Raw genomic sequence first — 18,642 nt, 5'->3', positions numbered from 1 at the left:
TTTAACTTCTAAATAAATTAATTTTAATTTTTGAAGAAACTCGTTTTATCTTTTTTAAATTATATTTTTTATTGCTTTAAGAAAAAAAATTGTCCAAACATTCTTATTCTCTAGTGTGGGCTAAGGTCATTTTGTATAAATTTTAAATTTTAGATTTTAAAAAAGTTTAAACCCTCGTTTGGTTCTCGTATTTGTGTGTCAATCTCAAGTGGGTCCTCGTTTTTTTTTCGGTCTCAATCGGGTCCATAAACTTGTAAAAATGAGCCAATTAAGTCCTCTATGTTAAGTTTTTACTATTTAATTTGTTATTAAGTCTTGTACAACTGTTCAAACGCTGCCTCATATCCCTTTGGCGAAAAACCTTGCACTAATCAGCTTCTTATTACAATTTGATGGGTTGAAGTTCTTATCTCTCTCACACTCACCTTTCCTGCGATACATCGGGCAGCAAGAAGATCACACTGCTCTGCCCAATTACACAGGAAATCAAACTATACCCATTTTATAGTACCAGCAATGATAGAATCATTAAGAAAATAAAAGGAAAATGACAAGGAAAAAGAAAGAAGAAATTTGTTTGTTTCCAATCCCTTAATAACCCTAGCAAATCTTTCAAATTGAATGATGAATTCACTCATGGAGTTCTCTTGCTTCAGAGCCAACAACGATTCAAAAGGCTCTCCCATAGAAACTGATTGCGTTCATGAAAACAACCCTAGATTGGCTTGGATTGCACATTTTCCACCACTGCAACCAAGATAAGGCAAGGTGAGGTCGAGGCGGTGAGGTCGAGGCGGCGGGGTCGATGCGGCGAGGACGAGGTGGCGAGGTCGAAGCGTCGAGACGGCGAGGCGTCGAGGCGGCGAGGACTTTGTTGAAGGGTACATATGACCTTGGGGTAATTGGGGAAGTGGATGTTGGAGGATCGACCCAGACAGCATCAACCTCTTCGACAGCGCCCACGTTGTCACCAACAACGACGCCGACCCCCACGTGCGCCTCACCAAACCCTCCCTTTCTTCCTCCGGTCTCCTCTGCGTCCCCGGTATAATTTCTTCCAACGGTGGACATTCGCTACAGGTTGTGAGTATCTATTCGTGGAAGCTTACATTGAAGAAAGTTTCAAATGGATTGCAACGTGAGTGACGTTTGTGGTGATTGTCTTTGTCTTCGAAAATTCTTCCGACCCTAATTCTTACACTCACTCACCAAATGAAAATCCCTAACTCATGAAATCCCTAATTCCCTTTAAGTATTTATGTTTCAGTTAAAAAACCACAATAAAAATTCCTAATTCCCTCATTTCCTCATTTCCTCATTTCCTCATTCCCTACCACGTAAAAAAGGTTTTTTTTAAATATTAATATACACGTATTTAAATCCTTATAATTGAGCTAATTTTTTGTGCACCATGTCATCACAGGCAGACGACGTCAGTGATAACATAACGAAGATGGCTTAATTAGCTCATTTTTACAAGTTTATGGAGCCGATTGAGACCGAAAAAAAATGACTCACTTGAGATTGACACACAAATACGATGACCAAACGAGGGTTTAAACCTTTTAAAAATTAGTTTTAATATATTTTGAGTTTTTAGTTTGAGTCCTAACAAATAAAATCTAATTTTGTTGGAGTGAAACTTTTACCTAAAGACTCTGTTAAAAAAAATTACAAAACAGTTAATTGATAGGAAAACTCACTAAATTTAGTTAAATCAAAAGATCGTTTTTTCCTCATGTGGTTCTTAGTTAAGTTTCTTAGATAATGTTCTTTAGAAGATCATAACATAAGACCTGAGACTTAAAGACGAAGTACTATTATAAGATAGAAATTCAATTTGAATTTTAGAGTCACAAAATGCGATTAACACGAAGCAAGATAAGTTTTTGCAGTTGAACGCTAAAATCAGCGTAGTCACTACAAGAATAAGAAACTTAGAACTACACATATTTTCTAATCTAAAAAAAAGTAATAGTTAGCATAATATAACCGAACATCATACCCAATTATTTTAAAATATAACCATATATATTATATTGTAGTTTTATATTTTCTCAGTTAGATGATTTATTCTCCGCATGATCCTATGGTAAAAGACTAATTATCCAATTTTGATTCATACCATTAAAATTTGAAGTGAGCAAATTCTTCTCAGACCCTCTTAGCGCGAATGAGGTTAGAGAGCAAGGATCTTATTCATCTGTCTTTCTTCTGATGGAAAATTTAACGTTTAAAACTGCTTATTTTTTATACACACTGCTTATGTTTAAATAAAACACTTACCAGCTCTAGGAAGCACCAAATTCAATCACAATAATCATTTGGAATATAGGAGGTTGATGTTTAGCAAAGTGGTGACGATACAATTAACCAGCTACATTCGTTCATCAATCATAGATCAGAACACAACTTGCACACAACAAGCATTTTAAAGTTTTTTCATGGTACACAGCCTACACTCAAATAATTCAATCCCTCAATAATCTCTTATCGTAACTACAGAAATATTGGCAGCAAAAATATCATCTACTGAGGCCAAAACAGAAAACATGTTCAGGGGGAAGGATCCATCCACTTGATCAATTCATACATAATACAAAAAAAAAAGCTAAATTTTACACGATATTTTATTACCTAAAATGGAGGGGAAATTTGGCTTAAGGAAAGACAGTTCCTAGGACCAACATAGATAGTGGAAGACGGGAAGAGAAGCGCATGTTGCTCTTGCACTCCATCAATTTATTGTATTTTTTGGCCATAACACTACAACTAGCTAGTTGGAGATTCCCAAAAAAAGAGGGAAAGAAAAGAAGCAGCATAATCGTCGGTGCAGATTTACACTTGATAAGACGATCCATGTGATACAACTTCAACATTATTTTAATAGACTATATACCTGCAATCATTTACCGTAACAGCAGCACCATTAGTTTATAAGCAACAATTGAGTCCCTTTCAGTAGAAGATATAAGATCAATAAAACAGAGTGACAAAGAGATCAGAGCAAGTTAATTATCCGATAAGGCATTATTAGTACTAATTGACTATCCTGCAGCAAACAGAAAATGGTTAAAGATGCTATACTTATTTTGAGCTTATTTAAGCTTCCATTTAATCTAAGCATTTTTTAAAGTTTTGAGAGAGTTTATGAAAATAATTTGTGATTTCTTGGTAAGCTGTTCTTTTCTTATTTCAACCTTTACAAGATAGCTTACCAAAAAATAAAACTAAATTGTAACTTCTAAGATAACATTTAACCGAATCTAAAATTTATTTGAATAAATTTCTCCGTGAGTGCTATTAGAAGAAAAAGAAACTTTGAAGATTAAATGAACCAAGCTGCACCTGGCTTTTATAGGTTTTCATTTTGGCTCCTATTTGATAAATTTCTCACTTGACACCTATAGGAACACTTACGAAAAAAAGAAAATAACCAAAAGTGAAATAAGTTTATTTATCCCAAAATGTAAAATTAGCTAATCTGAAAGGTAAAATCAACAGTAAGGAGAAGTTAAATGATTTTAACTTTCTCTGAAAGGTTATTTTAACTAATACGTAAATAAATTTTATCGTATAATAATGTTTTTTCATTTTTAATTTTTCCCTATCAATACTTTCGGAAAAAATTATCCAAACATGATCATATTCAATGTCCCCAAACATGATCAAATAGCTCAATTCATTTTATCATCTTTTACATAAGACTTCATTATTCATCTACAGAAACAATTTATTCATTAAGCTGTTAATTAAAATGCTTAGATCAAATTCCATTCTAGCACATAAAGATAGAATCGCCTTTAGTCTGCTGACACTCCCCTTCCCCAACTCAATTGGAGGGAGGAAAACCAGCTTCAGGTCAACTACAAACATCAAATTCATAACACTTTTGAAGCAAAAACAAGCCACCAAAAATTTCAAGTTTCAGCAATCTTGAATTATGTAATATCAACTCGGTAATCATAACGTATTCTCTCCTTCAACAATATCAACCTTCAAATTTCAAGATCCCAGTTGAAAAACACAATTAGGATTGGTCATCAATAACACTCTTCAACAATTACAACACACACACATTAACCTAACCAAAATTCTATACTCTCTCCAATGGTCATCTCCAACTCCAACCGAAATTGGAGTTTCAAACTCACAATTATCACAATATAATCAGCACAATATATGTTTACATAGAGGATCTGGTAGAAGACTTTCTCCATAAGCAATTATACTGGAGAAGAATAGCAAGAGAAATTAAATTTTATATATATAATTTTTTTGTAAGTTTCATTCAATTTGTCATTTCTAGAGTTTATTACAGTGAAGCTAGTTGATCAGAGCAGAATTCTGGTGTAATTTAGCACTAAAAAAGCGATGCATCTAAGACAAAGAAAAGAAAAGAAAAAACAGAGCACCACCTTATAGCAAAGGCGCTTGGGCACCTCGAGGTTCGCCAATTTGAAGGAGGTTCTCGTTCTCTTCGATGAGCGCGTGGCGCGAGGCAATGTGGCTGAGTGTGGTCCTCAGCCCGTAGAAATCCTCCTCCGTAAACTCCGTGAGCCTCGCGATCAGCTCCCTCCGGATCTCCGTCACCACGCCATCACCTTCGTCTTCCTCCTCCTGTGCCGCCTCTTCCTCAAGGCGGAGCCTACACAACGGGCACGACGCGTGGAGGTCGAGCCACGGCGTGATGCAATCGGCGTGGTAGAGGTGTTTGCAGGGTAATTGTTTGGCCTCGGCGTCGAGGACAATTTGGTCTTTGCAAACGGCGCAGAAAACGACGCCGTTGGGGTCGAGCGCGGAAAGGAGCGAGGGTGTGACGTTGACGGAGGGAAGAGGGCGGGGTTTGGCGGGGAGGGGCTTGGGGGAGAGGAGTAAGAGCGCGTCCTGGAAAACGACGTCGAAGAGGGGTGATTCGGCGTCGTTTTGGGAGAAGGGAGAGTCCATCAGTTCAAGGAAGGAGGTGTGGCAGTGGGGACAGAGGAGAGGCGAGGGAAGGAGCGTGAGGGACACACTCATATCGCATTCGTGGCACCAGTAGGTCTTCGCTTCTGGCTCCGCCGCCGTCGCCATCGGAGGAGAGGGTGGTGGTGGCGGTGGCGGAGGAATGAGGTGAGAAGCACTAATAATAATGAGTGTGAGGTGAGTTGGGTGAGGAATTTAGAGAGAGAAAAAGGTGGGACCCCCACCGACTCTCTGATGGTTCGTTTCTCTATCGCTTTTTCCTTTTTTGTTTCCTTCCGTTTGGTACCTTTCCTAGTGCAACCTTTCAACCACATAAAATATTATATATAAATACAATTTAGTGGACCCAGATTCCAACGACGTCGCTTTGGCCGAGTGGTTAAGGCGTGTGCCTGCTAAGTACATGGGGTTTCCCCGCGAGAGTTCGAATCTCTCAGGCGACGATCATTTTTTCATTTTCTATTTTTTAAAAACAAAATGTGTTAAAAAATGGCTGCGAAGACTTGTCCATGTTTTGACCTTTTTATTCAGTGCATGTATCATGTTGCTTTAGACTGGCATAGTGTTAGGTTTATATCGTAATGTTTTGATGAATATAAATATATTAAAATTATAATACAATCATATCCTAAGAAAACTTTAAAAAATATAATAAAATTGAAATAACTCAGATTTTAATATTTTTTTCATGGATATTTGTGAAGTGTTAAATTTTAAAAACGGATTAGTCAACCGATAAAATGTTTTCATTAATTTATTTGATTAATTAAATTAAAAATTGATTGGTGCTGCAACATAAATGCCAATTAAGAGAAGACTTTCCTTTCGAAAGTCATATTTAAAACTGCACCTTTAAATAATACAAATCCCAGTCAGGAAGAAAAACAAAAGAATCCAAGTTAGGATAAGTATTTTTTTTTTCAAATTAATGTTTTATAGATAGAGTTGTTTTATAAATATGTTTAAAAATTATTCTCGAATAAATACTGTAGAATTATTTATATATTTATAGAGTTCGTTCTTTCTATCACAATTAGGTGGGTTGAAAGAGAAAAACATATATAAATATTGTAGTCTTGACTTCCTTCAACTTTTGTGTATTCAATAATAAACTTTGAATTGAAAACTATGAAGTAAGAGAGTTTCCTTCTCAACCTCATTCTTTTATCACAAAACTTTTATAATGTTTCAAAGTAGAAATAGTATTATTTAAGTATTATATTTTGAATGAGAAAAATTAATAATAAACATATTTTAAATATTCTTATGGATATTGTGAATTATAATTATATTAAACACTTATTTCAATAGTTTGTTTTTAGACATTTTATATATTGTGTTTTGACATGAAGTACCACTACAAGAAATGTGGGTTTTTCCGGTGGTATTTTACCGAGGGCCTACGACCCCTCGGTAATGCTGTGGTGAAATAAAATATCGAAGGCTTATGGGTCCTCGGTAATGTTTTCGAAGTATATTGGCCAAAATCAAGCTATTCCCTCTATGCAATTCATTTTCCAATAGCCCAAGTTTCGTCGTCCAAAACCCTTCCTCAGAAACCCTTCATCTTTGCTCCTCCAAAACGTCATCTTCCTCTCCTCTCCAACGAGAACACCAAACCCCAAGACCCAAGCATTTTCGATTTTCTAATTTTTTTCTTAATCAATGTCTGGATTATACATTTTCAGGTAGCATCTGCCACGGTATTTTCTCTCGAGAATCATTGTAGTTACACAGTTTGGCTGGGGACGCTTTCCGGCAACGGCGCTGGCATTCTCGGTTCTGGCGGTTTCGCCCTGCAGCCCGGTTTGTCGGTCCACCTCACAGCTCCGTCCGGCTGGTCAGGCCGCTTGTGGGCTCGGACTGGATGCACCTTTGACGACTCCGGTGCCAGAAAATGCGCCACCGGAGACTGTGCGGGGGGACTTAAATGCACCGGCGGAGGAGTCCCGCCGATGACGCTGGTGGAGTTCACGATTGGAAGCTCCGGGAACGGTAACAAGGACTTCTACGACGTGAGTCTCGTGGACGGTTACAACGTGGGAATGGGAGTGAGGGCTCTCTCCCCAAATTACCAAAATTTGGAATCCCTCTCTCCTCTGCCGAAATTTGGAATCCCTCTCTCCTCTGCCCAAATTTGAAATCCTTCTCTCCCACCCTTCGCAAATTACCGAAGGCTTTTGCCCTTCGGTAATTACCGAAGGCTTTTGGCCCTCGGTAATTGTTAGCGACAAGGGATTTACCGAGGGCTCATTGGTCGTCGATAAGCCGTCTGTAAATACCATATACCGACGGCTTATGGCATTTTTCGAGGACTTTTGGCCTTCGATAAAGCCTTTCTTTTTGGTAGTGTACGAAGAGACTGAAAATTGAAATTATTTGAATTGAATAAAAATGAATGAAAAAAATAAATAGAAATATTATCATAAATTTTATTAACGTGATAGAAAAATAAATGGAAATATTATAATAAATTTTATTAAAGTGATAGAAAATAAATAAATTATATCTTCTTGTTTAGATTGACATATCAACTTTAACAAAATATAGAAGGGAATTTAATAATAGCATTAAAGAGTTGTATAATAATCTTCACACATCGTTTAATATAACAAAATTAACTGATCTATTACAGTGATTAATATGTTCTTATGAAATACAACCAGTTTACAAATATTTATAAAATGTTGTCACTAGTGCAAAATTGATCTTTAACGTCACCTCATAGACGTCCGTCCACCAAAACCCCAACGTAAATAATTGACCGGTGGCATAAATGTAAATAATTGAGTGTGGAGACGTCCGTCCTAGACGGGGCCGGACGTCTATAATACAGTAGACGTCCGACCCCTCTAACGGACGTTCAAGGGGTTGACAGGTTCAACTACTCTATCAGCCTCTTGAACGTCCGTCCTGGAGGGGGACGGACGTTTAATATATATAGACGTCCGTCCCCCTCCAGGACGGACGTTCAAGAGGCTGACAGAGTAGTTGAACCAGTCAGCCCCTTGAACGTCCGTCCTGGAGGGGGACGGACGTCTATATATATTAAACGTCCGGACGTTCAAGGGGCTGACAGGTTCAACTACTCCGTCAGCCTCTTGAACGTCCGTCCTGGAGGGGGACGGACGTTTAATATATATAGACGTCCGTCCCCCTCCAGGACGGACGTTCAAGAGGCTGACAGAGTAGTTGAACCAGTCAGCCCCTTGAACGTCCGTCCTGGAGGGGGACGGACGTCTATATATATTAAACGTCCGTCCCCCTCCAGGACGGACGTTCAAGAGGCTGACAGGTTCAACTACTCTGTCAGTCTCTTGAACGTCCGTCCTGGAGGGGGACGGACGTTTAATATATATAGACGTCTGTCCCCCTCCAGGACGGACGTTCAAGAGGCTGACAAAGTAGTTGAACCAGTCAACCCCTTGAACGTCCGTCCTGGAGGGGGACGAACGTTTATATATATTAAACGTCCGTCCCCCTCCAGGACGGACGTTCAAGAGGCTGACAGGTTCAACTACTTAGTCAGCCTCTTGAACGTCCGTCCTGGAGGGGGACGGACGTTTAATATATATAGACGTCCGTCCCCCTCCAGGACGGACGTTCAAGAGGCTGACAGAGTAGTTGAACCAGTCAGCCCCTTGAACGTCCGTCCTGGAGGGGGACGAACGTTTATATATATTAAACGTCCGTCCCCCTCCAGGACGGACGTTCAAGAGGCTGACTGAGTAGTTGAACCAGTCAGCCCCTTGAACGTCCGTCCTGGAGGGGGACGAACGTTTATATATATTAAACGTCCGTCCCCCTCCAGGACGGACGTTCAAGAGGCTGACTGAGTAGTTGAACCAGTCAGCCCCTTGAACGTCCGTCCTGGAGGGGGACGGACGTTTAATATATATAGACGTCCGTCCCCCTTAAGGACGGACGTTCAAGGGGCTGACTGGTTCAACTACTCTTTCAGCCTCTTGAACGTCCGTCCTGGATTGGGACGGACGTCTATATATATTAAACGTCCGTCCCCCTTCAGGACGGACGTTCAAAAGACGTTTAAAATAAGGACTTACTAACCAAAACGCGAACCCGCGAGGAGTTATGCGAACCCGTGAGAGTTCCCTCTGCGCCTTGCATTTCCAGGTTGGTTTTTATCTGTTTTGGACCATTTAATCTTACTTTTATTCCGATTAAATTGTTCAGTGATGAAATATCTTTCATTTGAACCGATTAAAAGTCGTTTTCTGTGCATTTTTGTGCAGTTTGTAGCGTGTTCTTGGGCGGCGTTTTTGGCCTACGTTTTAGGTCGTTTACTCCTCCATCTCCCTCCATTTTCATTTCGAATCTGCTCTTCAGACGTGTTGCAGTGCACAAACAAACGTCCAAACCCTGTAATCCTAAATAACCCGTAAATAACCCTAAATAACCCGTCTAATAAAGCCCTTTCTGCAGTAGTGTATAGACGTCCGAGAGGTTCACAGCGGACGTCTATATAGACGTCCGTCTGACACAGCGGACGTCTATATAGACGTCCGGCCTGACACAACAGACGTCTATATAGACGTCCGCCCTGACACAACGGACGTCTACATAGACGTCACCCACATAGACGTCCGTTGGAGGTCGGACGTCAAAAGACCCACAGAACGGACGTCTATAGCCCGTTCTGCACTAGTGTGTTAGTTTATAAGAAAAACAAATAAATTAAATTCTTAAAATTCCAAATTCAATCCAAGCATATTGACTTAAAACAACAAAGTTAACTGATCTCTAAACTTATTTAGTTAAGCGATATGTTAAAAGTTGCACTTAAATTTCCTAACCTTATTATACAATCACCATAATTTATTCATAAATCAAAGGTTTTTGTATTCTTATAAAGTTAACAAAAAGAGTAAAATGTGAAACAAATTCTTATACTTTAGTTGTAGATGAATTTTAATTATCTTATTTTTAAAATTTAAGAAAATATCAATTATTTTTAAATAATTACATATTTATTTTTACTTCACTTGAAATTAATTTATAGGTGACTTTTCTTATTATGTACAAATTGAGAAGAGTTAATATAAAGCACTTCTTAACTTGTTTAAATCAAAATAATTTATTTATTTATTTAATTTATAATGGCTATAACAAAAATTTACATGATACAAAAAATTGATAAAGAGCGACAAAAATTCATTTCAATAAAAATTGGAGTGGTTTCACAAGCACAACGTAATCAACTTATAAGATAATTTTATGTTCAATATTAAAGTTAACGTAACATTGATGCAACGAACAATTTAATTTTACAATTTAAATTTAAATTTAATGAATTTTTTAAATTATTATGATTAGAAATTGGTTATATTAAATAATATAAATATATAAATAATATATGAGTATAAATAATAAACTACTCACATCTACATATTCACATATAACAAACTCATCCTTTCTATTATTTTCCTTCTCTTCAAATCATCATTGTTCGAATATCTTAATAATCACATTATTCAGAAGTTGAAAGATTAAAAACAATTTAAATACATTTTTTTTTCTTTGCTTTAAGATAATTTTATGAACAAAAGTGTAAAATAGGTTCAGATTTAGCCTCAAATGTGATAATAAATCATAAAAATATTTTAAAACAAACTCATATAATAATAAAAGAAATATATGCATATTAAGATGATGTTTAAAATGATTTGAAGTGGTAATTAAACAATGGTTACATGAAAGATGAGACATCAACATCGAGCAAAAAGACATGTAATCAACCCAACCGATTCCTAATATTTTGTAATATTCCATAAGAAAACAAAAGCAATATTCCAACCACTTCACTCACTGGCCACTAAAACAGTCTACCACTCACTAAGTTCCATCTTTCACCCCACTACCTTGCAACCACTCTCACCACAACTTCACACCAATCATTTCTAAATTCGACATAGATGTTGATTCAAAGAAAAAAAAATCATGGTTAGATGTGATTAGATTTGCCTTGAATTTGTGATTTTTTTTCTTATCTTAATTTATTTGATTTAATACAAGTGTTTATTAGATTGGATTATATATTAAGTGATTTAACTCGATTCAATCAAACTCAGTTAAAATTGGGATTGGGTCAAATGTAACTCAACTTAAACCAATTCATTTTTATAAAGATTAGATCATTGGTGACTCAATACTCAACACTTATTCCTATTTTTGTGTTATAGATATATTGTATTATCCTTTTTTTTATGTTTTGAATTAGTTTTGATAAATTTAATTTATTGACTTATTTAAAATATTGAATTATTTTTTTAAAAAACTTATGTTACTTTTTAATTAATCAAATACTTAAAAAAAACTTTTAATAAAAAAGAAATTCAAAATTTGATCCATTTTAGTGGATTGAATAATGTATTTATCTAAATACTATTTAATCTAACCAATATAAACGATATGATATCCATTATCGATAAATGATAACCTTGTAAGTGAACCTCTAAAGATAAAATTAGTAAATGAAACTTATTTTATAATAGTAAAAAATAATAATCAATTTACTTGCACAAAAATGAGAACCATGAACATGTCAAGTACTAATTAGTCGATGTTGTCTTGAATCAGAAGGTAATAAACTACGTAATGGGAAGATCGTAATATTTTGAACCAATGCAAATAGACTAAGATGATATTATATCTATTAGCAATAACATAGCTCATGCCTTGTATAGTCGTTCATTTGTCTATATTAGCTTGTAATTGATGAAACAAATTATTATGGAAGAAGAAGGGAACACATAATAAGTACAATGTTAAGTATAGCAACATATACCCTAATTGTGAGTCGACTAGCAAAGACTTCCTTAGTTATTCTAGTTGATCATAGCTTCTCACTAATCTTGCATATTCATCACGCCACTAACTAAGTTCTTTAAACAAATCATGTTGGAGAGGTCATGACTTTTCATCCATCTCCAACAAAGCAGCAATGCTTCTATACCCACAATGTCATCAACAACAACAACATCGAGAATATAAGGGTGACAAATTGGATGGAATTGATCTAACATGGGTATTCGCCTTTGTTGCATAAATCCAAATATTGTATTAGATTTAGCCATAGATTGTTGTCTTTTTTTACTGAAGAACTATCATGCCTAGAATACAAGACATTTATTTGCTCAAAATACGAGAGTTCATGATTTGTAGACCTTTGAGATTGGTGAATTTTAATATTTCGTTCACCTTTCGTTTTAACTTTATGCATTGAAGATAACATTGATGTCAAATCAAGACAAACAATTTCAAGTAACTTCTGTTTGATTGTCACTTTTCCTGCAATGTCAACTCCTTTGAAACGATTGAGCATCAAATTAAAATTCTTTTGAATGCATAACTCTACCTGCAATTCATTTGATGAAATATCTAAAAAGTTCAATTTAGTCCACATGATATGAATTCAGACATATGAATCACATATGGTCATATCGTACTAATTCATAAACACTTGTTAGACCATATGTTCGTCTCAAAACACAATCATAACTTTCACTATCGAATCTTATACTTTGAACTCGATCGAACTCCCCACCAATGTGTCCCAAAGCATATTTTGATACATATCCAACCAATCTTTTATACTTGCTTGGCTTAAAAGTGTCACTAAGATTTATACATTTTTCAAATGATGCCTTTATTTTATTATATTGTAGGATGATGACATTATAAATTACATCTCAACAGAAGCAAAGATCTCCCATACTACTTTCAATACTTTCTTCAGGCTTCAGTTAGCAAACTCAACCCTGATACAAATGACATGAACAATTTCATAAAACATCTAACAAAATCAACTCAATATAATAAGATTCAAACATACATGTTTGATGTTGTGTTTTCTAAATGCATTACTCAGTTTGTCCACGCCTTTACAAAGTGTTTCTTATACGAAATGATCTAAGAGTCATTGACATATTCAAATAATAAAGGCTATGAATTACAAGCATGATGAAGACGATCAACAATATCACTAAAGATTGACTCATGTTCATAATCCATGACAATTTTTCATGCTTCCATGATAACATCACATGCCTCAGAATTGGCTAACATTTTGCACTTGGCTTACATATTTTTTTGAATTTGGTAACGACATAAGAGATAATAACATTCAGGGAATACAGTAACAATGGCATAAAGTTAGGTCTTTGTCGCTAACAATGACCTTTGGACCACCTTTATATGTCATAGTGAAATTATTTTGTCGTTCAGTTGATAATTATATACTTTCTTGATTGTTGTCACATTACACTCATGATTTTCTTTGAGAGTAAGGAGAATGTTTTCAAATTTCACTTGACTCTTACTCATATCAACAAGCAATAAGAGTTCAGTGGATTTTAATATCCTAACAAATGGGTGACCAACTAAAGTGTATGACAAATCATGGTTATGATATCCACACATTACCTTCAATACTCACCCCTCTTCGTTATAAATTGGTTTGCCTCTCAATTTAAAAGGACAGTCGCATTTTCTTGTGCCTAATATATAAGGTTGAACATCATATTTGTATTTCTTATACTTTCCACCCCTTTCACATCCTAACAATACATACGTTCTCCCAAGTTGAGCATTGGCTTAGATCTTATAATAACAACAACAAAACGAAGATCAAAATCAACCCCTCGAACCCACTGAATTGACTCATCACGTGTGAAAAAAATTTAATTAGTTGTAAAGTTATTTGTGTAATCTCCCTTGCACATTTCATTTATAAAATAAGAGATATTTGACATGAAGCTGAAATTTACTTATGATTCCATAAAACTTAAAGGATAATTTCTCATCTTAGACTATAATCACCTACAACATGCATCACCAAAGAATACCTCACTTGTTCAATAATAATTAGAGATCAAGAAATTCATAAAATAAAAACAAGCAAAATAAATTTAAAATTTGAGTGAAGCGTTTATGAACATCTATGATAGTTTCTCCTTGCTTCATGTAGAACATTTCATACTCTTGGATTAGAGTATTCCTTCTTGCTCTCCTAACATCATATGTTTCTTCGTGAGTGACCCTCAACATCTCCCACATCTCTTGAGCTTTCTTATAGGTAAAGACCCTATAAAGCTCATCGACAATTAACGCAGATGATATTATATTACGAGCCCTTACATCCTGTTAGGATCTCCTTCTATCGTCAGCATTCCATTGGTCATGAGGTTTAGGCTCCTGCAAATTGTTAATAAAAATAGTAAGAATAAAAGAACCATTTGTGATAGTTTCCCAAATCTCAGCATCAATAAAACTGATTTATTATTCTCAATCATAAAAAATATATTCTGATCCCCTCTATTTGTAATAATCTAATTCTCCTAAAAAGGAAAATAGGAAAACTAGAAAAATAAAATAAAATAAAAGATTATATATCTATTTCCTCTAATTAAGAAGATTATAAAGATATTATCTCAAATTACAACAATATACAACTCCATGCAGTAAATATATTTCTCCTTACCTAATTAATTTAATATTATATATATATATATATATATATATATATATATTTGGAAGAGACATATTTATCATCATAGTAAATTTTGGAGGTGCAGGAAGAAAAATTAGAGGTGCAAGAAAGCCCCTAAAAATTAATAGGCTTAATACCCTATTTTGTCCCCAGTTTCGCTCGAAAATGTCAAATTAATCCATCCTTTAAAAAATGCGTCAATTACGTCCTCACTTAATAAAATTTGCATCAATGAAATCCCTTCCGTTAAATCCGTACAAACTGCGTTACTTAATAAGAGAGAAAAATAATTAACGCCGTTTGTACGGATTTAACGGAAGGGATTTCATTGATGCAAATTTTATTAAGTGAGGACGGAATTGACGCATTTTTTAAAAGATGGACTAATTTGACATTTTCGACCAAAACTAGGGACAAAATAGGGTATTAAGCCAAATTAATATTATCTTCGAAGCTTCTATCATTTGAAACAAATGGTGTTGGGTCAAGAAATTGAGCATGCCTCTTTTGGAACAGGTATTTTAATACCATTTTGGAAGCTTATGTCATTTAAAACAATTGGTGTTGGGTTAGGGGATTGTGTGAAATTTGGGCATGTGGAAATAAGTCTCTTAATTATGTTATTTGGGCAGTTTCTTCCTGCATCACTCTATTTCTTCGTGCACCCTCGTAAAATCCTTAACCCCTAAAATACCCTTAATACCTTAACCCTATCCTCCTCACCCCCTTAGCCTCCTCACACTAAGTAGAAGGAACTTTGGCAACAACTGTTTGATTAGAAAAAAGTGAGATACACCCCACATTGGAAAACTGTTTGATTAGAAACAGTTGAGAAATCTGGTATTGGATGAGGGGATTGGGCAACATTTAGGCATCATTTGAAACAGTTGAAACAACAGATGTTGGCTGAGGGACTGGACTGGATTTGGGAATGTGAGAATAGGTCTTTTAATATCACCTTGGCTGAGGGGATTGAAAGAACTTGGACAAATTTGAAAATCTACTAACAAATTTTGATGGCCATAAGTCTCTTAATCTCTTACTATTATTCAAAACACTACAAAGCTTCTTAATTTTCATCTTTCTCATAACATATTTTACTAAAGACAAAACACTGTTTAAATAGTAAGATTATGTGAGACTTCAATTGTTTTTTTAAACAATTTTATCAGACTCAATTTTTTTTTAAATAAGTTTAATGCTTTAAGTTTTGTTTGAGATTTCAGTTTTAAACAAATTTCAATATTATTTAAATAGTTAATCTAGATTATTCAATAAAATCAATATATTTGTCAACTTTTAATTATTAAAAATTATATTTTTAAAATATTTTCTATATATTTTAACATAATTTTAAACAAAATATTTTTAAAAACATAATTCCTTTCGTACAAATACTATATTAATACAAATTAATGAAAAAAAAATAGATAGAAAGAATTTGAATTATTTTGAATAGTTGTAATGACTAATAGCCATACAAAAATGGGTATCAAAACACTTTATTAACACAAATCAAACATTAAAGAGTTATATTAAATAATTATGTTACAATCCTAATTAGCAAATAATATAATGTTAATTACATCATTACATAAACATCAATTTTTTTTATATTATTTAAGAAAGTTTTTCGAAAAGCTTTTTAACTTGATATAATCAAGTTAGTCCTTACACCCGACACACATTCTATTTTATATTTTTATAATATAATACATGTTTACATTATTATAAAATTTAGTTGCAAAGTCCCAGTAATGCTCCTCATAGTCCTTTACTCGAACATCTACTTGTTCTTCTACTCACATATAATATATATACAATCATGGCAAGTGGGATATCAACACCTTCAAAAATAAGGTGTCACGATGGCACAACACCAAGCTGCCTTACAAGTGTTGGAAAGGGGCATCTCAATGTCATCAGCGACCTCGTTCCTTGAGTCTAGAGGATTTCATGAGGCATAGTTGCTCCAAGTTTCATTGGAAGGAAAATCTAGATATGATTGATCAATGGGTGAGAGACATTAAGATGATCTTTAAAGCCACCTAATGTCCTCAAGAAAATAAGCTATCTTATGCCATTTATATGCTCACTCGAGAAGTTGAATTATGGTGGATGGGATGGGCATGAAGCAGATGATGATGATGGAGGATAGAAGAGAGATTGTAGATTGGGGAAATTTTGAGAGATTTTTTGAAAAATATTTTCTAGATAGTGCTAGATATGCAAAAGTAATTGAGTTTATGTACTTATAACAAAGGAATCTTTCTATTACTGACTATGCCACTAGGTTTAAACACCTAGCAAGGTTCTCTATCCAGGCTATGACTGAGGCTTGGAAATGCATACAACCTGAGATTGGACTGAAGCACAAATTGAAAAAAAGTTGTGATTCCTAAGTCCATTAGAAATTTATATGTAATAATGGCATTAGTACAAAATATCGTATAACGTTTGGTTTATCACATAGAATTCGAAGCCGATGTCATATTGGAAGACGTTAAATTGACGTCAAACTCGTCAAATTTAAAAAATTAGACATTAATTGACGTCAAACATAGAGAAAATTGATGTCGGATATTGCTTTATGTCCGACATCAATTAACGTCGATTACATTTATAACCAACATCAATTTATGGTTTTTCTTTAAAAAAAAATCATCAATATTTTCTTCCACGGGAAAATTTTTTCAAAATTTTAGAAGTAGTAACAACCAGTAAAAAGTGCAATAACCAATAAAAATGCAACAAGGAATAGACAAAAAATAAAAATTAAAACTAATCGTGAAGGTGAGGCAAATGGTGTATAAACACGAAACTAATCGGTTAAAATGAAAGGAAATCATACATAAAATCAACAGACATTTGTGTTAAGTGGAAGAAACATTATATTTGGTGGTCGCCGAAGAGAACTCGAAAACTCAATTGTGTTCCAAATGGTGTCCATGCACATAAACAAACCTATGATTTATAAATTATTTGATTCAATAAAATTGAAAATACACCATTTAAACATAATCATGGTAATAAATGAAAAAAAAATATTTTGAAGATATGAGAGAACATTGTAGATGTAAAACAAGCCAAATACCTGAGAGAGAAGAAAAATATTCTGGAACAAAAAAAAGAATATAAAACTAAGAACCAAGATAAATAATATATATATATATATATATATATAAGTGTTTTAGTTACTGAATAAATTATATATATTTTGATAATTTAAACTAGAACAGAATAATATTAAGATCGATACGATGACAAAGACAGATAAATACATACTTATTCTCATTTTCACATATAATTTAAAAAATTAGACATTATTTATACTTACATCCTATCAATTTGAAGAGTTATAGTGAAAAACAAGAACAAGTTTAGACAATTATAAAGAAAAAGGATTTATCACTAATCAAGATTTTTTTATTTGTTTTTCTTAGTCAAACCAAACTTCTGCAACAGCTCATTGTCAAACTAATCGACTTAGATTGATGATAGAAAATATCGTAACTTTAGATGGTCAATTGGTTATCAATTCAAACCTTAAACTAAATAGGTGAAGTGCAATCTTCCATAATTAACGGCAAAACAACACTACTGGTCTCTACACAGTTTTGAATCATTTTCTGGAAGAATCCTTCTTGTAGAAAAAGTGTCATACATGAATGGAATATGATCCACTTCATTATTTGACATTCCCTGCACTTTCCACTTTATTCTGATATCCCAATAGTCGGTTTCTGAACTTCTCACTTAAGTAAAAATTAACTGTTGTCTTTAACTTCTAAACAAGACCTCTTAACTTCACTTCTATAAAAGGTGAGATTTACAAGTTGATTTATCTATTCATTTTTACACCAATATAGAAATTCATCCAGAAACTTGATTTTGTATTTTTGGTAAGAATGATAGTCATAACACTGCTCTACTTAGCAGTTTGAACTAGTATCTTGATGAATTGAAATTGCTATGCCTCTCGTGCATTGATGGAATATGATCCATTTGATCATTGACATTCCAGGGAGAACCTCTTTGTGACTTTATTCTTGATACCCCCATTTATGCAGGGCTTTCTCTCAAGGCTGACCTACACTGAAATTTTTGCCCATCTCCATATTCGTGGCTTTTAATGCCACCATACACATGCCTCTTTTTCTTTTCCTCCT

The 18,642-nt window shown here is 34.4% G+C and overlaps 1 protein-coding gene, 1 non-coding gene and 1 pseudogene across 2 annotated transcripts; 2 read left to right on the top strand and 1 right to left on the bottom strand.

The window, feature by feature from the left end:
- Window positions 1-2,358: 2,358 nt before the first annotated feature.
- Window positions 2,359-5,182, bottom strand: LOC124822893 (uncharacterized). The gene is made up of 2 exons (XM_047294983.2): window positions 4,419-5,182; window positions 2,359-2,899 (listed from the first exon to the last, which is right to left on the bottom strand). Exon 1 carries the CDS (start codon window positions 5,071-5,073, stop codon window positions 4,420-4,422), a length of 654 nt encoding a protein of 217 aa, XP_047150939.1. The 5' UTR covers window positions 5,074-5,182; the 3' UTR covers window positions 2,359-2,899; window position 4,419.
- A 144-nt stretch (window positions 5,183-5,326) lies between these two features.
- TRNAS-GCU (transfer RNA serine (anticodon GCU)) lies at window positions 5,327-5,408 on the top strand. Its single transcript has one exon. It is a non-coding gene; the product is annotated as a tRNA-Ser (tRNA).
- A 903-nt stretch (window positions 5,409-6,311) lies between these two features.
- LOC124822894 (pathogenesis-related protein 5 pseudogene) lies at window positions 6,312-7,106 on the top strand (annotated as a pseudogene).
- Window positions 7,107-18,642: the final 11,536 nt, after the last annotated feature.

The sequence above is a fragment of the Vigna umbellata genome, chromosome 3 (assembly GCF_029865625.1).
Source record: "Vigna umbellata cultivar VRB3 chromosome 3, Vumbellata_1.0, whole genome shotgun sequence".
Classification (NCBI taxonomy): Eukaryota; Viridiplantae; Streptophyta; class Magnoliopsida; order Fabales; family Fabaceae; genus Vigna; species Vigna umbellata.
The sequence above is the reverse complement of the archived record's forward strand: the minus strand, read 5'-3'. Positions and strand labels throughout refer to the sequence as shown.